A 25,994-nucleotide genomic window follows, 5' to 3' on the forward strand; every position below is an offset into this window, starting at 1 on the left:
CTCCATATGAAATATTTACATTTACCATAATATTATAATAAAAATTAAATAATCATTTGAATCCGGATTTTGGCAGTACTAAGTAAATATTTATTAACAGTGTTTACCTATTTATTGCTTAATGTGTATTATCATTAATGAGATGTAATTACTTAATCGTGTAATTTACACAAATTACCTTAAATTATGTTAAATAATTGAAGTTTAAAATAAAATAAAAAGAGTTGTATGTAATTGCAATTTAATAAAATTTAATAATAATTCTAACAAAATAATAGTACCATGTCTATCATACGCCGAAATTCGGATTCTAATATCCACGTTTGCAAAATATCACAGATAATTATAGTACAAAATAAAATAAAGTAAAAAAGAAAAAAAAAATGATAATAATAAAGCTGCATACTTTAAACAGATCTCAAAGTGGTCCAGAAAAAAATGTTTTAAAATGAGGAATCGTATTAAAGATTTTAGAGAAAACAAAACAAAAAAAAATGTTTACATAAACATGGTTCTACAAATGTTTATTTTCTGATAAATAATGTGTAATCCATGTTTATATAGACATTTTATTTTATATTTTCAAACACAATCGGTAAATTCGTTGATTTTATCTGCAACACCCTGTATATCAAATTAATTGATTTTTTTTTTTTTTTTTTTTTTTTTTTTTTTTTTTTTTTTTTTTTTCCCCTAAACTCGGCAGTCTTTGGTGTTTACAAATTGAAATAGTTGACAAATATAATTATACTGTATCATTATATTACATGTAGGAACAATGGCTACATAAGCCACAAATCCAGGATTTGAGAAACATTGTCGTACTAACAACATTTTACTTTGACTATCTACGAAAAAATTTTTATAGAATAATATATATATTTCCAAGTATTAAATACTTTAATATTATACTGCCCAGTACACAAGAACGCGTTAACATGATTACTGTGTTTAAGCTTTTGAACACTGAGATATTGAACACAACATTGCAAAGCGAAATAATGAAATTATAAAGAGAATTGTGAAATATATAGAATGATTACTATGTTATTAGATAAAAGCTAAAATTTTTTTCTTTTTTCTTTTTCTTTTTTTTTCTTTTTTTTTTCTTTTTTTTTTTTTAGATAAAATTAAAACAAAAAGTGATGCAATTAGATCAGGTATCATGTCTATATCACTCACATATTAATATTACATAGACTTAACGGGCACATAGGCTAGACAAAATATTAAATAAAAAGATATTGATAAAGTTCTTCTTTCTATCAATAAAACATGTTTTATATCTATAATCAATTTAAAGAAATTCTATTTTCCATATTCTTTTGTTTTCGACACAGTCAATTCAAAATGACCATTATCAGTATTTTTGAAATTTAATATTTAAACTAACATAAAAAATACAACAATCATTGTCATGTGATTAATTATTTCATTAAAGAGGATAATATTTCCGATAGAAGACTGAAGTATATCATAATGTCTTTTCTAATTGAAAATTAATCAATGTTAATATATACTGAAGTTCCTTTTTTTAGCCTACTATTACCCTTTTGTAAGTATCACATTCATGTGGAAGAGATTAAAACTATTAACAACTTTTTTTCAATTTATATATGTTAAAGGAGTATCTACAATAGACAATGCCTTTATCCTGCATAAAACAAGAATAATATAAATACAAAGTTACAATGTTTACAGAAGCTTAGACGAATATGTTGATTTTGATATAACATAACTTAGATAATTTTAATTGATTTATGAACGAAAGTAATATATTTTATATTTGTATTTTTATATTAGCAAATTCCAAATATGAATAATATGTTCTCTTCTTCTTACAAAAGATATTACAGTCACTCTAATTAAATGAGTATTGTTCAACATATTACATTATAAATTAAGAACCACTTTGAAATGCTACTTTAAGATATATGCAGGGTACTAATATATCTGCTACTTTTAAGATAATTTCTAATTATAAAGCACCGTAAAAATATCTTTAACACAGTTCTCTTAATTAAGAATCTTTCCATAGTTGTTATAATTGCAGGAATGTAAAAATATGGAAACTGAATTAAAAAATCTGTACACTTGCAGTTTAAAGAGCACCATGGCTTCAGTCTATGTAGACAGTCCTTAGAACTTTCAACACATCCCATCTTATACACCAGTGCAATGGGAATACTGCTGAACAATAACACCTATAACTTTATCACACGAAGATAATTTAAAGTTAGATAATTACGGTATATTACATTTATGAATATGATTATGCTAACTGTATTATATACGCTTAGCAAAGTAAATGACCAGGCAGTTAATATTTTATCTCGAGCCCATTGTCATCTGGGAGTAGTTTCAGTATGCCTCATTTTATCAAATTGGCGTCGATAATGGGCACGTCCTCTACCTCTGTTACGGTGTCCATGATTATTATGTCCATGATTATTATGCCCATGATGATTGTGATGAAATTGTCGTGGTTGGTTTTGAGTATTATTTGAAGATTGCTATAAAAAGTCATCAAGTATCTAAACATAATGAAATTCAATGTTAAAGAATAATATTATAAATGAACTGATATACCACTTGAGTGACTGATTGCGTAGATTGATTTGCATATGTGTTTAAGCTAGTGCTAGGTGGATTGAGTCTCTCTGTGGAAACAGCAGTATCATCTTCGGTTCTTAGCAACATTTTTACTCCTTCCGCTTCTAAATCAATGATACCACCCCTTTGTTGTTGTCTCAAGTATAATGCAGCCATTTGCTTTTGCAGCTCTTTTAATTCTGCAGTAACTGAAAAGTCTGTGGCAGCTTCCACATCTATAGGAGGTGGAGCTGACCATAAACTTTCAACATCACAATGTATGGATTCCCGGCAAACAGGGCAAATGGCCTAAATAAAAAATATCATTTACAAGCTCATTAGAAAGTATTATTTGCACGTACATTAAATATCTAAATTCTTTAATACCTGAAATTTATTAGTAGTATCTTGTTGCCATTGTGGTAGCTTCTCTTGCTCTTCTCTATAATAGCGTTCAGCTGCAGCAACATGTGCTGCTAAGCAATGAGAATGAAAGTAATGATAACATTCTGTTTTTGTAAATTCATCACCTTCTCGAAAGCCATATAAGCAAACAGCGCATTGATCTGTAGGTAAGTTGCTTCTTGTAAGATGTTCTCTAATCATCTGATATTATTATAATAAAATTAGTTATATGATTGACACACGTTACATAATTTTTATAAGATATAAGAGAATTACAAAATGTTTATGTTATACCTCAATTAACTCAAACATTACTGGCTGTCCAATAAAATCTTTACATTTAGCTTCAGCATCTGATTGCATTAACCTTACTGTATCTTCATCTAATCCTCTTGGATTTCTTAAGCTAATATTGGGAGATATATCCGGATAACCATAAGGTAATTGAACAACAAGTGTAACACAGACATATTGAGATTGTGAATCTTCTCCAGTTGAGGGAAATAATATAGTTTCAATATATTCTGGCTCTCCTCTATAAACCCAACAATTTATTAATGTATGTGTTTATGAGTTTAGTCAAAATATATAATAAAAGTTACAATGAGCAAATATATAATTATATTATAGTTATAACTTTATATATTATTGTGACATTGATGTCATTAGCTCTTACAATTTTATTAAGGAATTGCAGCTTCTATTGTAAAATTAATGTAAAATTGCAAAATATTTCATTAGAAAATTTGAAATATCATAAAAAATGTTTTTTTTTTTTACTACCTGTCATTTTCTTTTATGCTTAGTTCGTCATCCAATAAAATTGCTTTTAAAGCTTCGATTTCATCCGTCACTCTGAAAGAACGAATAATCAAATATAATATGATATTACATACTTTCCAATTTATTCGATATTATCCTATTACCTTTCATCTACCATTGAATCTGACATTCTCCCGAAAACAAATATTTCTCACTCGTGTTTCTTTACTCTCCTTTTGACTGTCTCGGGTACCTTACAAACGTCAATCGGCATATCAATATCAGCAACTTAAAATTCTACTTCTATCGTACGACTATTACCAACTAGACTAAAGTAAAGAAAAATTTGTATGGCCTTTGTTATTTAAATCTTTTCATAAAAGGATATTTATTAGAAAATATATTAGAGAATTTGTTATAGCAACATAAGAAAACTATATAATTAAATTCATTTTAATTGGAATATATGCAATTTAAATAAAAGGAAAACCTTTCGCCGGATTTCTAATTCAATTTTCAAATACATTTCCTCCACCTATCAAAGAGTTCAAATGACCCTAATATATTATTTATACATTTATCGAAATATATTTAGATTATGAGAATCTAATAATGAATTAATTAGAAATTCATATAATTTTATTAAAAATAATTTATCTATTATTATATCTTATTTTTTTTTAACATTTAATCAATTATCCAGATAATCCTTCTGACGCCATATTTCTATTTAGACGCGCCAATTTTTAAATACAGATCTTTTTTTTTTTTTCAAAACTACGATTAATGTTGTATTTTTTATTCGTTATGTTTATTATAATCATGTTTGTTTCGTATCTTTATTACTATGTTTCTTAATGACATATTTTTGTTTATAATTTGTTTATATATATAAATATGATACATATTCTAAATTCTTTGTTAAAGTATTAAAACTTAAAAAATAACTATATAAATATATATTTATTATTATAATATCAATATTTTCTAAAAATGTCTTGTGTAAAATATTCAAATGGCAATAACGATGGAGTTGCAGAAGCAATTGGAAATTGGGGTTTCTCTAATAAAACTTGTAGTAGTGGTCAAGAACTTCAACGTTTGAAATGTTTATTTGCAAAGATGGATTGTTTGTAAGAAAAATCTACTTGATTTTTTTTTTTAATTGATACTAATTCCTAATATATTAAAGGCGTACTACGAGGCCTATGACGTATGTACAATATAATCGTAAAAATGATCCTGAAGCATGGCACGTTAAACCAAGTCCCGAAGAATGTAAACCTGCATGGATATTTCCTGAAAATAGGCCTTTGATTACTTACGATTCAACAGCAAATATTATGCTGGTGTCCAATTTTCATGATGTTGCATCTGATTTAATTTACAAGATACCTGGTAGAACATATATGTTTCAAGGTGTAAGTATAATGTTAATAAATTATTTTTAACATACTTGAGTATATATATATATATATATGTGTGTATGTGTGTGTATGTGATTTATTAATTTTATTAAGAATAAATAAAGCAACTCGTTATATAATAAAAATATACTTATCTTTGTTAATTTTGTTTGTAGACACTTAAGTGGTATAGAAGAGGTCCAGATTGTTGTCCACAACCAAGTTGTTTAGCACCTCAATGTAAACCATTGTGCTATGTTTAAAAAATTATATATTTTACTTACAAATAATAATTGTATCAATGTTTTCACTGCAATCCATAAGAAATAAACTTTTTGCAATCATTAAAATTTGTAGGATATAGAAAAGTAATTAAAATTATCACTTGCAAAGATTTTATTACACCGCATTTCATTAAAGCAGAGCCTGTTACAGCGCGTCTATATATATATGTATATGTAAACACACCTATATATACACGCACATATATATACACACATAAGCATATATAACACTAAGGTACAGCATATAGAATTAGATAGGACTAACAGTGTTCTTTAATTTTTATGGAAATTTTCCCAAAGAATCTTAATATAGGATATTACACAGGAATTTCTTGTATACGTGAAAAATCTACAAATATTTGCGTTAGTTAAAAAAAAGAAACTGATTGATCCTTTTCAAGCGAAACGTCGAAGTAGCTCGGTTATGTGAGTCGAGGGATCTGATATTTCGCCAAGTAATCCTGCAATTGTGATTATACGTTATATATTAATAAATATATAAATTAGAATAGTATATTAAAATTAAAATATAAATAATATAAATCATTTCTTTTTTTTTTTTTAATTTACCAAGAACGTCAAAAAATTCTTCAAATGATGCACAAGGCAACAATTCATTGCGATATGTTGCAAGGACTCGTTCTGAAGCTTTTAACATGGCTTCGTCGTTATGCCTAATATATTCAGCTAAGATCGAAGGCCACTTTTCATCGTACAGCACATTTATTTTCTATAATAATCGAAAAAAGAATAATTAACTTCCAATATATATTTTTCAATCATATTTTATGTGTAAAATATAAAATGATACTTGCCCCAAAGAAATTAGTGTAGATACAATCGATAAGACCTAAGAATATAAGAGTACTTTTATAAACATTATATTCTTTCACGGTTGTGTCGAAAATATTTTTTGTTGCAACCGATGGAGATTCATAACGTTGATGCGCGAGTACGATAAATCTGTTGAAAAATGCAACTTTATATTTTTTCCAACGACTAGGAGTCAATAAAAGAATTGAAAGCGTGCACTGATATAATGGCCCATCTGCTTCATAGCAATTTTCAAGCCACGCTGCACTAGCTGGAGATTCCAAATAAGTGACAAGAGCTTTATCTTCTCTACTAGCTGTACGTGTGCTATATAATAAAAAAAAAAAAAAAAAAAAAAAAAGAAAAAAAAAAGAAAAGAAGAAAAAAATTTCAATAACAATAAAAATGTTTTAAAGAATTATTATAATTAAACATGAGTATAACTATATAATAATAGTAATATTTACGTACGTATTAACAACATATAATGCCATGTGTATTAAATATGGAACCATATGCATATTGGATTGAGGACCACCACCTCCAGTATCTTCATGAAAACTTTTTTCTTGTGCAAAACGTAATAATAATAACTTTAAATCATGAATTGTGGATGGATAGGATATATCGCGATGACTCGTGCATTCTTGCAAATACGTATTATGTCTTGCTAAACAACTGGCAAATGCTGATTCTGGCACTTGTGGACCCCACAGTGGAAGAAGTCCATTACATTTGGTATTAGCATTTTGTAAAGCTGCACTTTCCCATTCGTCTCTGGCACGTGCTAAACGTACTGCTGACATGTGACAGTCTATATGAACCACGTTAAAATGAGTTACTGTTGTATACCCAACAGTTTTCCTCTGTTTCGTTTCGAATTCCTCAACGTTACATCGTTTTGTAAATGTATAAATACCTAATACCTGTAATAAAAAAAAAAAAAGAAAAAAAAAAAGAAGAAAAAGAAAACATTAAATTGATTAGTTTATTTATGTATAATAATTGTAATTAATATATCAATCATATAAAATTACCATATTGGGCTTAAATTTATAACCCTCGCGACAAATAACGCAAACCAATCCACTTTCATCTCCCAAGTCTTCCATTTGTTGAAGAATTGTTCCACTTGCTGTTACTTGACCCTTATCATTGGTTTGCATACCAAGTGCTCCTAATTGTCTTTCTCTCATTGCCATGGCTAAACGTTTCTTTTCACTGCGTGTATGTTGCCGAGCTTCTTCAATCAATTGGGCAACACGTTTATTAGTACAAAGTGCTTCAAGTAAGTTCTCTGCTAATGAACCAACATGTTCATCAGAGGATACTTGTTCCAATCTATGAATTATACTAATTGTAACTTGCGAGGCTGCTAATTGGGTTGGTTCATGATCCGTTGCTAGACCAGTAAGAAATCGTAAAATATATTTAAGTGCTGGTTTGGAAATAAAATCTTTCAATTCGTCGCTATCTGTACGAAGCAAAGTAGGTTTAACACATGGTGCTTGTACAGTTATATATTCAAAAGCATCCTTTACTATATTCATATTAATAATATAATCTTTCAATGTATTTCCTATAGCATTACGTTCAATACCCTGTGTGAGGATGCAAAATAATTCTAGCTTCTGTTCATCCTCTGGTGTATGTTCAAAATCAAATTTGTAAAAATTGAGAACTGGCTTGAAGTAATCACATAGTAATGCCATTTTATCTTGATCGCTGTACGTGAGAGCTGCGAGGACCCTAGCAAGATGCGCCAACACATTACTACTTTGCCTAACTGCTGCGGATTGTGTACAAGAGAGAAGTGCTTTAATATGTTCTGGACCACCAAGCGTACGTGAAAAAGCTTCGAATGTGCTAAGAGGTTGAGAAGCTGCATTTGCCAAAATTGTTTCCATAATGTCCAAAAGTTGTTCTGTTACTTTAGATTGTGAATTATCAGATTCAGTTGCAAGACAACGTTGCAAAACGTCTAACAGAACACTGACTGCTTTTAATTCTGGCTTACTCAATACATCTTGATTCTTTTTTACTTTTACACATAATCTAAATAATTTCAAAAGAACTTGAAGAAGTGGCCCAGCTCTAGTAACATCTTGTATGGCTGCCAGTCGGTTTAACATAATGTGTAAACCTCCACAATCAGCTAATACATTAGCCATTTTATATACTTCTTCATTGTTTACTTCTTGTTCACTATTGGCATTTAAAGTTTCTACAAATTCTTCAGTCGCATCTCCAAGAAGTCCTCGCATTCTATATACCACGCGCATCGGATCAGATTCACCTCCTTCTGCAAGCCATACTTTTTTATATACTTCTTTGACTTGAAGGTCTAAACTAATAATCTTATTGTTAACAAGAAGTTCCATTCCATTGTCATCTTCCAATAAAGCTACTAATTCACAATCCTGACAGATTTTGTTTTTAACATCTCTCATTAATGGACCCAAACCGGGTTCTAAACTACTGTACGGATTACCCAACATTCTTCCTTGTAAAAAGTCTTCCTGTTGGGGATCTTTTTCGAGTATCAGGAAGAATTCTCCAACATCATTATCTTCTGGATAAATAATGGAACAAAGTCTTTCGAAAATAAATACCGGCGTGCGTACATCTTGAGGGCTATATTTCTGCACAGTTTCAACACACACAGCCATAAACGCTTTAGTTTCTTCCTCAGTTCCAGTAGTCATTTCTTCTAAAAGTTCTAATAGTTTTTCTTGTGTCTCATCAATAAGTCTTGTTCTTTGAACGACAAGTCTTCTCAGTGATAAGTAACCATTCAAAACTGCACCTACAAGTCTTCCTTTATATTGTTGTTTTATATTTTCCTGTTCTAAGAAAGTTGCAAGCAATTCAGTTAACATTTTTAAAGAGTATCCTTGAGCTAAATCACTAGTCAATGTCATTTCTTCTAATCTATGTAATTCTTCTATTTCTCTTGTTAATAAAGCAGCCAGTAAGGTCATTACACCGCGAACAGCTAAGAATTGTTTCCAAGGTGGTTGTCTGATGAGGCTTTCGTATAGTGCGAGAAATTCTGTACTACTTTCTCCAGCTGTGCGCATTTCTTCGAGATAACATGTCAGTAATACAAGAATTTCTTTCTTTCTTTCTGTACCTTGACAAAGACTTTCAACCATGTTACAAGCAACTTGTCGTGCCAAACGTGAACTAGGATTGAAAAGAACTTCTTTTAACCATGCACCATCTGCTAATTTAAGTTGTTGCATTCCATGATGTCTCATACATCGATATTGCCATCTGCGTCCATATTTTTCCATAAGATATAATATACGAGTTTCACCTTTTTTCAAGGGTTTACTTGGCGTTGATTCTGTTTTCTTAGCAGGCATTCGTTGAAGCCATTCGGTATAAGAATGTTTAGCATCACCATTGAGCCATTTTTCTACATCAATACTTACACCTTCCGGCGGCTGTACAGTTGCAACCGATTCGATAGTTTTATCCTTATTTTTCTTTGAAACCGGTTGCTCAGGTTTGATAAGACTTTGCAATATTTTCAAACACGGCAATATAATACTATCCATGACAACAGGACTCTTTGATTCTTTGCATGCCATCAAAAATAATTGCATAATACAACGTAGTTTTTGTTCCCAGCATGAATCCTGTTTTTGTACGAGAGCAGCAAGTAATGCCATTTCATGTCGGACAGCGATGGAAAGATCAGACGTTGCGACTCTTCCTCGTAATGTTAAAGTAATCCGTCCAGTTAAAAGAGAACATAATTCTTTTGTAGACTGTGCATTATCTCTTGTAACAAGACAAAGCAATTGTCTAACTTCTTCTTGCATCTGTATTGTTCCTTTACGTAAATTATGTTCTACAAGTTCCTGAATCAATCCTTGCCTACACAAAACATCTCTTGCGATAGTATTAGTAGCTAAAGCGCGTAGCAATGTTAAACAATGTTCAGTTGCAGCCGAGGCACAACCATAACATCGTCCAGGTGGTGGAACAAACGTATCATTTTTCACTGTAGTCTCATTTCTTGCGTAGGTAGTCGATTGATTTTGACCACGTTGATTTCTATCATATGCAACTAATTCTCGACGACAAGCTAAAACCTTTTGTATGATCTTGCTCAATTCTTCAAAGGAAGTTTTACATTCCCCGCAATATCTTTGAGCCAATAATTGAATCGCACGATTTACTTGTGTATTGCCTGATATTTGAACACCTTCCTCTAATCCTCGATCCAATCGATGTTCTGATATTTTAACGAGTAACATTTCTAAAGTAGGCTTGTGAGATATCAGAGTTTTATAAACCCTATCAGCTTTTTCTAGTAAAGTATTAATGCTCACTGCTGCTTTCTTTCTGTCATCATCATTTTCTATAGGATCGACGGCACAGCAAGGACGAGCAGTTAACGTATAATCGAATTTGGCATATTTACAAAAACCACAGGAATGACATAAGAATGGATCTTTTTCGTCATAATTAATGGCCCGACATTTGTGACATTGAAATACGTTTTCTCCACAATTTGCACAAACACCTGGATTTGCTGGTACGCTAGCAGAACACCGTGGACATTGTAGAGTTTCTGAAGAAGCTTGAATATTTTCGTAAAAGTCGGCATATTCGATCATCAAATTACAAGCCACTATTGGCAATGGGAATTCCATTTTTATTTCTGTTTGTCCTTGAGATAATGAGATTTGTTTAGCCTTGTGCCACATTGCTGGTTTATTTTTCAATTCGACCACTGCTTGGACAGATCGATTATTATAATAAACGTTAATAGTACGCACCATCTTTGTCCTTTTCAAATCACCAATACGTAATGTTATTCGGCTTATAGTGTGGCTACCAATTAATTTAACAATTTGAGTTGTTGTTGTAAATTTAGAATCGACCTTGATCGATGAAAGTTTGATAGTGGCCATTGGTACTTCTGGATTATTACACACAAGACATGGTTCACTTTCCAAATAATAACCATCCAATTCTACATACTGTGCTAAATTTGCATAAAGATTTGCATTTGGATGTTGGGCAAGTAATTGATTTTGTGCACGTAAAACCGTAACAGCCTGTTCCATATATGAATACATTTTTTTTCCAGTGTGAGGTGTTTTTAAAGAGAAATATCCTAATAAATCAACGAATTGTGCGGCTTTACGTCCATAAGCTGGAAGCAAAGGCCATAAACGCCAAAGAATATCTAATAAACGTTCTTGATCAGCTGGACCACAATTCCTGAAAATAAAGTTAATTTGTAAAAATGATCTAGAATACTACTACTACTATTGCTAATACTATTACTATTTTTTATTAAAAAATAACAGATTAATATTATTGTCATACTTGTAAATAGCCAATATAAGTGAATGTGCCTGCCAACGAACGTTCGTATTATTAGTTTCCAATAAAAATGTTTGTATAAACTTTGTCAATAATGCGGGTGACACTTGTTTCTGAATTTGTTCTACCAAGGTAAGACATTGTGCTTCTTCAAACTTTGCTTCTGTATCAGAATCTTCAGATTTTTCTCGATCACGGCGTTCTTTGGTTGATGATTTACTATCCTGCATTAATAAACATGAATAAACAATATTAAAAGAACATTTTTAGATACCGATCATTATTATTATTATTTTCAACGATATGTATTATTGTAAATTTTACCTTTGCTTTATTATCTTTTGCTTCTTTTGATTTATTGTTTGAACATATAGCACATTGCAACAACTGAAGTACCGTAGAACTTACACCTTCGTCCAAAAGAGTAGAAACCGAGAAAAGATACGCTAAAACGGTATTTTGATTCAAGCAAAATCTTTGCCAATTACCAGTACGGCTACTTGCTATTTCAACACAATATTTCAAATGTTCGATTAATTCTACTAATGAATCATAAGAAAGATTGATGGAATGAGGATGTAATTGTTGGGGATCATATCCTCCAGTAGTACAACATTGCTGTACTGCCTGTAAAATAGCAAAAGAAAAAAAAAAATTAATTTTATCTTATTTATAATCTAATTTCGAAGAAGAGCGAATAACATTCTTCAATAAAACACTTATAGTTTTACCTGTATATGAGAAATAAGAGCATGTAAGTCACGCAATTGTCTATATTTTTCTTTGTTGCCGCATATAAATAATAGCAATTTCCGCACTTGTCTTCTAACAAATGGTGTTTGATAGAGCATCATATACTCGCATAAATATAAATACCAGGGCTGTCCACATTAAATCAATTTTGTTTAATTAAGGTAAGATATCTTATTTGACCATTAATTTATATTATTATTATAAATATAATTAATTACCTGATCAAATGCTGGTTGAATTGTGTTACTTTCAGAATATTTATGCACTTGATATGGTAAACGCAAAACCATCTCTGTTAATAATTGAGGATACGGTTCAAATACATCTCCAGCATGTCCTTTTACATATTGTCGCAAAAAGAATGGCGACATATCAGGCGGCGAACTTGTTAAATGTTCTTTAAGTAATAAGCCACCAATCATATTCCCGGTTTCTTCGCTAGATGTTCTAGATATAAATGTTATAAATTATATATATACATATATGAACACAATAAATGTGTATATTATTGTTACAAAGAAAGACGTACGTTTTCCAATATTCTAATAACGCCTTCAATAACGTCAAACAATAATCTATAACGCCTGCTTTGCTAAGTATTGTAGCAACCGTTTGCGAAACAAAGTTTGGATTTTCTGATGGGGATTTAGTATTATATTTTGAACGAGACATTAAAACACCTATAAATGAAGAAATAAAATTATTAAGAAAATGATTTGTATTTATAATAATAAAAAAAAAAAAAAATCATTATGTGCGTATACTAACTAAGTAACCGCATGATAACCAAATGGACTTCTTTTTTATTAGTTCGTTGACAAATATTATTTGTATCAGGCTTATCCATTTCTAATTCTTTCACTAACATATGAATTAAGCGTTCTACACATGCTCTATCTCTCTCATCTTGACCATCCAAATCAGATGTTAACATTAAAATAACCTACATAAATACAATGATAAAGTTTAGTAAGAATAATATTTTTAAAACATAATATTATTAAAGATAAAAAATTACGTACTTGCATGTATGGTATTACAAGTACACCAGGAACATTTGTTAAATCAGGTATAAATTGTGTAAGCTTATCCAGTAATAGAAGTTGTATAGAATGAAGTTTTGTTGCTCCTTCTACACTTGTATCACATTCTTGATCATTACTTTGTTCTTGTTCAGTACTTTCTTGTTCTGTTGTCTATTCACAATTTAATGAACGTTTAGTAAATTTGTTTGTATTTTCTTTACTAAAAAATATCTATATTCATAATACAGTAACTTACAGCAATAGAAGTAGTAGCACCTACAGAAGTAGTTTCAGTGCGTGTTGCTTGAATGGCACTAACTCCAACTGGAGCTACATCAGCAGTTGCATTGTCACCATATGCGGAACTTCTTCCTGAAACGTTATGCTCTCCTGCCATGCTATCAACAGCACTTCCTCCACTTTCACTTCCACTGCTCTCACTACCTTTGCTACCACGACTACCTCCCTATCACAAAAAAAAAAAAAATATTTAAAGAAAATTCTCAAACAATGGTACAATATTATTAATTCTAAATAATCTATAAATAACTATTATCAGAAATAAGTAATTACTTGTTCAGCTGGTGATGTTCTCAAAGTACTGCCATCGGTAGCAGCTGTTGATCCTTCATCATCTGAGCCACCTGCAGATGCAGTTGTATCAGAATAATGACCTCCTTCATGACCCTGAAGAAGAATGAATGCAATAAATAATTTCTCTCTTATATATGATTATACATGTACGTCGTTGCATATTTATTCATTATAAATTACCTGGGCTGTATTTAGAGTTTGAACCATTCCTTGAGCAGCCAAAGCTTGTATGTTTTGAAGAATAGATCCACCTAAATTTCGCAAAGTTTCAAAGCCTTGCCTTAAAGTTTCTATATCCGCAGAATCTTCATGATCTTCTAAACTTAACGCAATTGCAATCTGAACCACTGTTTCATCCGCATCAGGAGGAATACCAAGCAGTTGTTGTAAACTACCGGGTCCAAGGAACGCTTCAAGAGGATTAGCTCTTCCATCAGCAGGTCCTTGATTAGCAATTGCTCCAAGAAGAGCTACTACTTGATCTACAGCTTCAACGTGATATTGTTGTTCAGGTTCTCGTGTTGCTGTACTTTGTGATGGTCGCGAAGTTGCTGGTGCAGGTTGTTCTTCCGCTTCTGCAGAAGTTGTACCTGTATTATATACATATAATTATTATCACTTATAATTAACAAGCGATATCATGTAAATTTATTCTTAATGTTGTCATTATTATTATTATATCTTTTATTGTAAATATAATTTATTTTTCACTATATTTTATACCTGGAGTGTTACAATTAGGTGGACTCGGTATATATACCCGTCTCCTTTTATATCTCGGTCTTAGTACTCTTATTATAGCATGCTTAGCACTGAAACTAATTGTTGTATCTGAAGACAATAATAATTGTAAGTATAATTTTGCAGCCAGAGGCGTGTTGCCATCAACATCGCATGTAGTAAATGCATGAATAATTTCGACAAGTGCATGAACTGTTGCTTCAGTATGTGTTAATCCAGGAACTACAACTGGTGCAAGAGCCATGTTCTTTGGATATGCTGCATGTAACAGCCATAAAACTTCTGTAAGTTGTATGACTAAGTGTTGATTGCCATCTGCACTTGTAAGATTTTTCATGTTCAAACGATCGGCTTCAAAAATAGGTACTGGAATTAAAAATAAATACATATTACTAATATTTTCTTCATTAAATTATCAAATTGTTATGATGCATTATAAAGTAATTACTTTTACTTTCATCCATGGGTTTATTAGTATATTGTTCTGCAAATTTGGCAAGATTGTTTGCTCTGCATATAGCAATTCCTCTTACTATAAGTACGAGCCTGTAGAAATTTTCTGCATCTATATCACGTGAATCCTCAATCTCTCTCATTGTTTTTAATGTCTCAAGTACATGTACAAGTAAAACCTGATCCTATAACCAAAATTATTTATAAATATAATTTATTTCTCTTTCCCTCTCTCTTTCTCTTTAGCGTTTTATTAATTAAATATATTTCTAGAAAATCTTACTTTATGAAAGTGATACATTTGTTTAGAACTATATAGTGCAGCGAGTAGTGCCGTTGTATTCACTTGCACTAATGGAGGTGTTGGTAATACTAGAAGTCGTGATGCCATGTCAACTGCCGCTGTTCTGAATGGCAACTTATTATCGTCATTCGAAGATAAGTTAAAAGACAACTCCAAAACTTCTAGGATGCTTGAAACCATCCTGTAAAATAATTTAGAATCACATATATATTACACAGTAATTAATTTATATCTTATATATACTAACACTATTATATTTTATATATTTTATATATATATATATATATATAAATACATATATATTCATATTTCTTACCTCTCTACATTGACAGAATTGTCCTTTGTCAATCTGTGGCATCGTAATAATAAAACGGTATCTTTATATAAACTGACTCAATTTAAACTATTATATTTATAAATAAGAACTTACCTATCGATAGAAGATAATGGTGCTGGAGAAACGATAGTATTGTCTGCCTCATTACTAATGGCAGGTATGTGAGCTGACGTGGATTGACCACCAGGTAGAATTTCCTCCGTTTCTTCTGGCCAACCAAACGCATCTTTAGTTTTTCCATATCTAATAAAAATAATAAAGAATTTTATTAAAATTAATATTTCTGTGTATTTAAACTAAACATATAAAAATAAATGCAATTGTAAAATAAAAAATATTTAAAATAATATTAATAATAATAAACAAACATTTTTATGGAGTCAACCATTATGACACCTTCTGGATCTTGAGAAGGACCAAAAGTGATAGTCAATTTTTTGTCAGCCAACAAACTTTCTTCCCTTGTTAAAGGAATATCAAACCATCGACTTCTAGTCAACGTAGTACGTATAGTCCTACCAAATACCTATAACAGTAAATAAATAATTAATATGCTTATAATATATTTTTATTTTTGCATTAATATCGACCATTTATTAACTTACTACAACATATAAAGGTGCTCTCTGAATATCTTGATTTCCAAGTAATACTCTTATTCCAGTCATGACTAGAATTGCGTCGTTATTAGTAACTTCTACATTAAAACCCATAGCTTTTGTGGAAACAACGTACATTCCAGTTGTATTTAAACGATGTTTAATTTGCGCTACATTATAAATCTGTAGAAGATCATTGCCACCATATTCAACATCATTCATAACTTGGCAGTGTTCAAAAAAGTCTATAGGAAATGTAACGGAACCCGTTGGTTTTGTTGTTTTATTTGTTTTCTTTTTTCTCGTTGGTTTAATTCCTGTTATTGTACAATTTGGTTGTATGGCAGATGACATCCAAAATCCTGTTTGTTCCATTCCAGCCATATAAATTCTTAAACTTCCATCTTCACATAACAATATCAATGTTGTACGATGTTCTGCATTTGAACTTGGATGTCTGATGGCAACCATATCCATAATTTTTGCTTTTGCTGGTAAAACTTTAATCTCTTGGATCATAATAGCATCTGGTTTGATCATTAATATCACTGGATTATTACTTGTTTGTAAAACAGAGCAAACTAATCCAGGATGATTGACAACTTCACTCCACTGACATAGAGGCTGTGGTTGATTATTATTAGATTTATTTCCATTTGTTTTATTACTACTAAGATTTATTTGAAACACAACTGTAATGTCAGCATCAGTATTTTTTAAAGGTGCAATAAAACTTTTGCCACATGCATAACTGAAAAATAGTAATTGTAATGCATGTGAATAATAAATCGATATTCCACCATTACCAACTTGTCCATTATCTTTTATTTCTGGATGATAAACATCCAATGTATTAGTGACATAAAATGGGCCATCTTTAGCTAAACTTTCTCCATCCATTGCTTGACTATAAATATATCCTACAGAGGACATTAGTAATAAATGAAATACACCATTTTCAGTGTGTATAAATGTACAGTCTCTTATTTTGCCTGTTGGTACTAGAAAATAATATTGAGGACTCAATGTATCCTTTGCAAGATCATAAATTTTTACAAAATCTGCTGTAACTAATGCCAATTGAGTTTGACAACCAGGAAGCCATAAAGCTTTTATAATAAAGTTTCCAGTTTCAAGTTGAGGATGTAAAACTAAATGGTCAGATACTGTTCCAGAGCTGTTAAAAGTAAGTACGTGACAATCCTTGAATCCACAAACTGCTAAGAAATCTTCATTCCATTGATTTCCAGTTATTGAAAGTACAGTGAAAGGAATTGGTGCAGATGCTAATCTGGTCAATGTGAGTTTTCGTTTAGAAGAATCGGCTTGTTTCAATAAAGCACTAAGTTGTAACACTGTTATTTTTCCTTTTTCATGTGAAACTGCTAAATGTTGCCTTTTACCATGTGGCGATGATAAACAACACATCGCAACACGTCGTATCATATGCGCTGATAAAAGTTGTCTAATCGTTTGTCCTTGATCACCCGAATAATTCATTCTCACATTTTCAAAAGCACCTTCCTGAGATCCTAATGTTGGTAACATAAGTTGATTTGTGTGTTCAAATTTCTTTTCTAAAGTATGTAACTGTCTAAGAGCTTTCTGTGCTCGTGCATGACAACCAACTGGAGAATTCTGTTGACAACAAGCATCTACTGCAGGTATCAATGCATAAATTAAATCCATTAACGATGAAACTAATCCACTCTTCCATAAATGTGACTGTACCCATTCTTTGGAACTTTCAAGTTGTTTTGCTAAACGATCTTGCTTTTGTTTATCACGTCCAGTTCTCTCGTGTTTATCATAGAAATGTACAGGACTTGAAGTCTTTTGACGTAAACTACTAGTGAGAAGTGCATTGTTCTCCACAGGTGCACCAATATTATTATATGACACATTATTACTTGCTTGATGTTCTGACGTTTGAGGACTACGTTTTATTAGTGCTTGACAAGATCCATCATCTTTGGCACCACAGTCACAGAAAAAATTTCCATACTTTGCATATGTAACATCATGTCCTCTATGACAAACACGTGCACAGACTGTACAAACACCAACACCATCCACCATATTACAAGTATGACAGTGATACCAATGTTGATTCATAAACTCCTTCTGAGTGATCGTGAAAGTACATAATTTATTGCAAAGACTATCTTCGTCAGAATCCTCTACTGCGCTGTCATCTTCTTCATGTGGGATTTCATCCAACCAATCGCTATCATTAATATCATTGATCGGTGTTATACCTTCCCAAGGTGGACTAGTAGCTCGATCCAATGCTTGTATTTGTGGACAAACCGCATTTGCTACATCAGCTATATAGTTTAACATACAACACCCACCTTCAATATATGGAGATGATTTGTCTAGAGTTTGTGGATCTTTGTTCATTAATTGTTCCTTGCAAAGTTCAACCCATTCTGTTGTTGCTTTAAATAGCATTATATGTCCTTTATCGGATCCAACATCAGCCAAGGTTGACATAATATGCATCAATTCCGAGAAACCATTGCTTTCAATTGCAGGGGATAAAATATGATAACCCAATGGAATAAGTGCCTGTAGAATAGTCACTGCAACATCTTCATTTGCTGTACTTCTTTCTTTTACAATATAATTTGTAAGAGCACATAAAAATCGACTATTTTCATGTACTGAATGTTGATCATCATTGGTATTTGTAACTTGATTACTACCAACAGAACCATCAGATAATAAAATAGCCCACTGAACTTGTTCACTGTTAGATGCATTGTTCACATCTTCCACTTTCTGCCCATCTTCAGCACTACCAGATGCAGCTACCAATGAATTAGCAGTAACTACTGTAGGCGTTTGAATGTTCGTAGAAGATGCACTTGGTGATGTATTGGACACTCCAAGAATGATATGCCGTAACCACATCTGAAGTTTTGCATTAGGGATATTAGTAATATTTAAAACAGACTTACAAAGACGTTCTACAGCTTCATCGTGTCCTTTTTCAGCTACTTTAAAAAGTGCATTAAAAAAGTGTAAAACGTGAGTACTAAATTGTTGAGTGAGACGTGGTGATATTATTGATAATAAAACAGCCACAAGAGTATGATTTGCATTTGGTGCAAAAAATAAATCTAAGGCTTTGTGCCCAACTTGTTTATCCAATAAATCTTCCCAATATTTAATGCAACGTTTCAGAATTTTTTCGTCAACAGATATGCCAATAGATTCGTCTGTATTGTTTGTATATTCAATAATTAAATTATATGTATGATTCAATACAAATAAATGTTCTCGTAATTGTCGTGCTTCGCTATCGTTATCACCTATCAATTTTGTTAATATTTTTCCTGACATTTCTTGAAGATATTCCATGCGTGCATCCATTGATAAAGAAATTAATATATCTACAGCTTGAGTGTGTACATCAGATTGTTCTGGGACTGTTGTAGGAGTTACATATTCTATCATAAATGTGATAAGAGAATGAAGCAGATTCTTTAAAGATGGATTAATAGAAAATGTTGGATATTCAGAAAGTGAATTGATATGGTGATTCACTGTTGTTAAGATGTAACTTTCAGCAGGTATTATATCATTGGCATATGTATTCCATGGTACATGTGCAACATTAATAGATTTCCATTTATCTAATACGGATCTAACATTATTGGGTAAGTATGTTACTAACGATGCTTCTACTGCCCAATTTGCACCTGCTATAAAAATAATATTGTCAATTATCAAATAATCTTGCAAGTTGTATTTGCTTTGTACGTCTGAAGAATCGAGCATTTGATATAATATGCTTGATTGACAGGATCGTAAAATAGCTTCTGTTAATGACAGAAAATGCGGTAAAATATCAACTATTATTTTATTCAAATTTGATGAATTAAAATCTGATATTTGCGAACACTTAGAAGCTTCAATATTATCAGTAGGACTCTTAGATATACTTTCATCCATAAGAACTTGTAACTTCCCAATAATTGCAGCTAATATACATAATGAGCTCAGTTTTGGTAATGATTCTTTTGGCATTATCTTTGATTCAGTATTTATATCTGGTTTTAAAGACGTAATGCAGTTTTTCGCCAGTGTAATATCATATTTCAATGAATTCACAGTTGATGATACTGTCTTTAATAAATTTTCAGCATATTGTGTATATATCCCCTGCTTAACCAAGCAGTCTTTCATCCATCCAGTAAAAGTTTTATAAGCAGTTCTAGGTCCCCAGATCAAAGAATGAAGTAACATTGGACCAGCTGGTATCTCTTCTCCCAATGCAAGTTTGTCCATATATGGTGTAGAAGGAGGCAACATTAATAATAATCGCCAACATATAGAAAAACAATATTGAATGGCACACAGTCCAGTAAACGTCATTTTATCTTTACTATCAGATGTTGTTTTTCTAGGCATATCTGTTTGCATCAAAACATTGAGGATATCTATCAATGCATCAACTAATAGAGGATATTTCATTTTATCTGGTGTACCCAAAATAAAATTACAAGCCTGTAAATTTAAAGAAGACAAAAAATATTAGTAACTACTTCAATAAATACTATAAAGTGAAATTTCAAAAATGACAACCAACCAATCCATCTAATTTGGGTGTGTCTTGATTATTAAAGTCAGCAGTAGACAAATTATAAAAACGAGGCTTCATAGAGAATTCGTCTTGCGAACAAAATTTACGATAATTGTCCTCAATTTCCGCCCATGGTGTAAATATTCTGGATGCTTGTTTATTTCCATCTTTTACATCGGACACTAAACTCGTTGCAGAAAATAGATTCCATTGTACCTAGACAATATGATAAAATAATTTTATAAACACCTTATAGATTTACAGAATTAATTGTATTATATATTATAAAAATTTCTGTGTACGAGATGTTTACTACCAATCAGATGTCATTATCAGTCTGCTGGCCCTGGTATCTCTTTCTTATTTTATTAAAGATTGTGATTACTTTTGCATCTGGTTAGTTTCATATATCGATATATTATATCTTATTATATAAATAAATATTTATATAATAAAATATATATAAATGATATATTTTAATAAAATTATAACAAAACTACCAAATGCTTTTAAAAATACAAAATTGGATAATTATTTCGATTCTTACTTGTTCAAGTAATGTAGGAGGTGCATCATAAAGATGTTCCATGAGATATTCTAACAAAAGTAATAAACGCGATAAATGTAATAATTGATAATCTTTCATTGGTGTCTTAACAGCTTCGCTACAACGAACTGCACCACTGCCAGTTAGAAGTAATACCGACTTTTTTTGCATTAAATTAAGACAATGAAATAAAAATAAAACTAATTGCGCATGTTCGACGTTTAAATCTAGAAAAATTAATTAAATTATTATTTACATTCACAATTATCGATTAATATATTTTCAAGTAATAAAATATATTCTTAAACAAACCTTCATTTTCAGCTTCAAATGTTGTTGGTGGATTACATACATTTTCAACCAAAGTCGTTACTAATCTATGCCATATACTTATACAAGCAGCTTCTTTCTCTGCTTGAGGTTTTAATAACAGTACCTATAAATTAACACATTCATAAGAATTTATAATATATAATTTCTAGTAGAATTAAATTAATTCAATATCAAAGTTAAAAACCTGTGCTAAAACGCTGAGTGTTCTAGGATACACTTGTAAAGGCCAAGTGGAAGTTGTACTGGTTTCAATAGACCAAGGATTTACACTAAGATGTTGAAGCAAAGTATTTTGTAAACTTTCGCTTAATGTATTATGTGCAAGTAAATTATGGGTATAACAACTTAAAGCTTGTGAAAACTCAGAATATAATGCACCTAAAGTTGCACCATAAAATACTGAAATAGTTCCTATAAAAGATAAAACATATTAAATAATGACATATATTAAAAATATTGATGAAATATTTTTAAATTATATAACTGCTAACCTGTTTCGGTTCTAGCAGTTTCATGATCCAAATCTCTTATTATTGCTGCTAATATAACCATCTGCTGCTCTACTAATCCATTGACAACATATTCACGGACATACGCACTTCTACTACCAATTAAATGTTGGTTCATAAATTGGAAGATTTTAGTTGCCAATGAAATATACTGTAATAATGTTAAAATACTGTTTACACACTTAACTCATATACACATGCTTTGTTATAATATATGAAAAACAAACTTTTTGTAAATTCACATATTAAGAAAAATTATTAATAACATACACCATGTGGTTCTCGATTATCTGGAACAATGATAATTGCAGTGTGTTCGGCACTTGCTTCATTGCTTGGTTCTTTAGTGGCATTTGCAGGTGGCCCATCAGAAGGAGCCAGGGTTTCTTCAAACCACAGACCCAAAATAGGTTCGCTGTCCTCCTCTACCGACATAACAGTTTGTTCTATATCATGAAGATATACCAGGAAGTTAGTAACAGCAACAAAGTATAGAAACAGAAATACAACTTTGAAACTGAATAAAATGATACAATAGCTACCATTTCATTAATAAAGATATATGAAGCTTTATAAAATACTTTTCTTAAGATATATTTGAATTATTAGATAATTATCTCTCTATTTTGTTATATAATTTAAATATATAATATAATTCAATGTAATTTGCACAAAAGAAAACGGTTTTTATGTATATATATATACACATAATAGATAGTAAATAAAATTGTAAATATAAAATTTATGTTATAATAAATTAACATTTAGTACAAATATATAAATGATTTATGCAGTTACCTTCATCCGTTGAATTCTCTGAACAGCTTAAAAGATCTTCATAATATGTGGTAGAATCAGATTGACTTAAAGTGTCACCTTCTAGAGGATGCTTTTGTATTCTTTTTAATGTACAAGCCTATAAATTGAAATACATTGTGAATTTGTCTAAAATCATTCGTAGACTTTTATCATAATATCTATAACTTTAGGACAGTATCAATATATTACCTTTCTGTAACTAATAGTTGCTAAATAAAATAATAAGTGATTAAGAGGTACAGCTTGTAGGAATGTAACTGCTCTTTGAAGTGCAGTAGCAGTAGATAAGATATCTAATGGTGCTGCCTCAGGAGTAGAAGAATCTGTATTGGCTTCTATAGATACATCTTCAAGGAGAGCACTCATCAAAGTTAATGCATGTGATGCCAATGCTACCGATAATACTCCAAATCCTTGTTGACTGGAAATTTAGATATTTATATTTTCATTGTTCCATAAAAAGTATTTTTTTATCAAAATAATAAATAATATCTATAAAAGCAATAAATATGTATTACACTTTCATCAAGTTTACACGACCAGTTCCATCTCTTGCTTTACTTGGCGATTTTCCTTTTTCATCTTTCACTTTATCTGCTGCGCTAAAACTGCTTACTGACAATTGAGCTTGCAAACCAGCAACCAATAACCAAACTCCAATCAATAGATGATTTTGAAGAATCTATTAATTAAAATGAAAATTATAATAAATATTATAAAATATTATTGAGTATTATAAAGACAATCAACTCACATGTCCACCAGCACGTGTACTATTTTTTATTATATTTGAAACTAATCCAAATATCTCTAAACTTTTCTCCACAACAGTTATGGCTAATGCATCATATTCTTCCTGAATTCTACCTGCATCCTCTGCATTTTTCGCGCCTTGGCTAGCTTGAGTATTTCCAGAAGTATTTGTACTGCATTTAGGAGACACAGCATTTGTAATTCCAACGATACTTGATGCAGCTGCATTAGTAATCGAGCAGTACAAGCAAGACATAGCTAGTGTTGATAATTTTTCTAATTTCACATGTGTCAATGGTTCAAACACAGGTAATGATAATACACTATGCACAATGTTTATGTCATTAACTACTAAATGCAAGCTGTGTCGTATTATATGAGCATCAGTAGCATTTGCAGGTAAACTGAAACTTTTTTTATTTAAATATGTTTGATATTTGCGAGCATATCTCGATACATGGGGAAGATTAGCACACATATCCAATAATATATCACCTGCACCCATACTTTGAAGAGTGCCTATATTATTTGCTATGAACATCATCTGTAATTAAAAAAAAAAAACATCAAATACACAATTCACAACTATAATATACTTGTGTTTAATATCAAATAATACAAAGATAAGAAATGATAAAAATTAACCTTTGTATCTGTATGAATCTCATTGTTTGCAGTATCAGTTGAGGTTTTATTAGTACCTTCAGCAAAATTTTCAGTAATAAAAGATACAGGTTGTGCAAAATCTTGTAATGGCATTGTTAATTGTTCAAGAATACTGCTGGATAAATCGCTATGCGTACGTTTTGTCTCCTTAACACATTGTGGAGAGGTATCTTTCTCTTTTCCAGATTGTGGGACCTTAACTTGTGAAGGTACTTTTGCATTCTGTATCATTGTAATCAATGCTGTTTCTTCCGTTGAAGAAAGTAAGGTTTGCCCAGTACATAATGCACGTATCGGAAGAAGTAACTGTTTAGTAGTTACAACAGTTGATGCATTAGTGTCTCCAGAATGAGTCTGTTGTTGTCGTAAAACACGGACAAGATACTGAAGTAGGATCTTGCATGCTTGACATACTGTAGGTATTTGACTTTTAACATCTACAGGGACATAAGAATATCAAATTTTATATTTATATATAAATATATATTATATATAAGAAATAATTTGGTATTTTATATATGCAGAGTATTCCATAACTTTTATGAAACAAGATCAAATAAGGTTTATACGAACTTTTTCATTATATTCATATATAGAATCCACCACTAAAGTAATTCCTTAAAATTACTCTGTATATACATTTATTTTATATTTAATATTGCACTAAACACGATAAGAAGAAAATAATTATAAATATTCAAACCATAAATTGAAATATGAAAGTATACAAGTTATACAACTTAAATGTAATAAAAAATATTATTTAACGATAAAATCTTCATAAAAAAAAAAGAGTTATATTACAAATGACTAATGATTTTTTTTCATTTTTTATAAATTTTATACTTCTAAAAACAACTTTAGTTTCACGTAAACGATCGGTTTATAAACGTTATGTAGGATATACGTTTCAAAAAAAAATTGAAGTACTTACAGGAATTAGCAAAATTACTAATGTACTCTGCAGAAAGTGCAGCGACAGACGTGTAGAATGTTTCATATTGTTCTTCGTGTTCGACAAATTTGTTCTCACTGTGAAACGCAAAAAAATCATATCAATCAATAAAAAAATACTTGTATTTATCTTTATCACGCTGAACATCCATTTCTATTCTGTCACCTCGAGTTAACTACTTGTAAAATTATAAGACTTCCAAGAAAGTATGTTATTTCGATCGATTATACTTACTTTTTTACGATATTCTTTATAAGTTCTATAATGCTATTTTTATTTAAGGAACCAGATGATGCGACTAGTATTGGTTTTATAGCCGAGAACCACTCGTCATTACCACCACTTTTCGCCGCCATTTTAAAGACTGATTCAATAGCTGTCGTAAGCCGAACGAAATCAGAATAGAA

The 25,994-nt window shown here is 30.8% G+C and overlaps 3 protein-coding genes across 7 annotated transcripts; 1 reads left to right on the forward strand and 2 right to left on the reverse strand.

The window, feature by feature from the left end:
• Window positions 1-231: 231 nt before the first annotated feature.
• LOC124953943 (E3 ubiquitin-protein ligase RNF25) lies at window positions 232-4,434 on the reverse strand. 2 transcript variants are annotated; one of them, XR_007102377.1, is made up of 7 exons: window positions 3,924-4,434; window positions 3,781-3,852; window positions 3,292-3,532; window positions 2,980-3,198; window positions 2,590-2,901; window positions 2,259-2,513; window positions 232-2,187 (listed from the first exon to the last, which is right to left on the reverse strand). XR_007102377.1 is itself a non-coding variant. In XM_047506041.1 (6 exons), exons 1-6 carry the CDS (start codon window positions 3,947-3,949, stop codon window positions 2,346-2,348), a joined length of 1,038 nt encoding a protein of 345 aa, XP_047361997.1. In that variant the 5' UTR covers window positions 3,950-4,433; the 3' UTR covers window positions 232-2,345. The 2 variants fall into 2 exon arrangements, 1 of the variants encoding a protein (XP_047361997.1); XM_047506041.1 differs by having other exon boundaries at window positions 232-2,513; window positions 3,924-4,433.
• A 132-nt stretch (window positions 4,435-4,566) lies between these two features.
• On the forward strand, window positions 4,567-7,183 carry LOC124953945. Its single transcript, XM_047506043.1, has 3 exons — window positions 4,567-4,892; window positions 4,952-5,180; window positions 5,342-7,183. Exons 1-3 carry the CDS (start codon window positions 4,753-4,755, stop codon window positions 5,426-5,428), a joined length of 456 nt encoding a protein of 151 aa, XP_047361999.1. The 5' UTR covers window positions 4,567-4,752; the 3' UTR covers window positions 5,429-7,183.
• Window positions 5,544-25,958, reverse strand: LOC124953939 (protein purity of essence). Of its 4 annotated transcripts, none has more exons than XM_047506033.1 (35): window positions 25,822-25,958; window positions 25,567-25,664; window positions 24,612-25,069; window positions 23,968-24,510; window positions 23,732-23,895; window positions 23,403-23,634; window positions 23,193-23,310; window positions 22,665-22,819; window positions 22,377-22,545; window positions 22,070-22,296; window positions 21,865-21,988; window positions 21,553-21,779; window positions 21,012-21,221; window positions 16,421-20,929; window positions 16,184-16,341; window positions 15,909-16,058; window positions 15,795-15,827; window positions 15,458-15,659; window positions 15,170-15,359; window positions 14,704-15,087; window positions 14,161-14,570; window positions 13,960-14,073; window positions 13,643-13,852; window positions 13,384-13,557; window positions 13,130-13,304; window positions 12,891-13,041; window positions 12,580-12,808; window positions 12,340-12,489; window positions 11,933-12,235; window positions 11,612-11,832; window positions 7,300-11,503; window positions 6,734-7,188; window positions 6,265-6,589; window positions 6,020-6,179; window positions 5,544-5,910 (listed from the first exon to the last, which is right to left on the reverse strand). In XM_047506033.1, exons 1-35 carry the CDS (start codon window positions 25,941-25,943, stop codon window positions 5,846-5,848), a joined length of 15,819 nt encoding a protein of 5,272 aa, XP_047361989.1. In that variant the 5' UTR covers window positions 25,944-25,958; the 3' UTR covers window positions 5,544-5,845. The 4 variants fall into 4 exon arrangements, with proteins under 4 accessions (XP_047361989.1, XP_047361988.1, XP_047361991.1 ...); XM_047506032.1 differs by having other exon boundaries at window positions 22,665-22,840; XM_047506035.1 differs by lacking the exon at window positions 15,795-15,827.
• Between the last annotated feature and the right edge of the window lie 36 nt (window positions 25,959-25,994).

This window comes from Vespa velutina, chromosome 13 (assembly GCF_912470025.1).
Source record: "Vespa velutina chromosome 13, iVesVel2.1, whole genome shotgun sequence".
NCBI classification, from domain to species: Eukaryota; Metazoa; Arthropoda; class Insecta; order Hymenoptera; family Vespidae; genus Vespa; species Vespa velutina.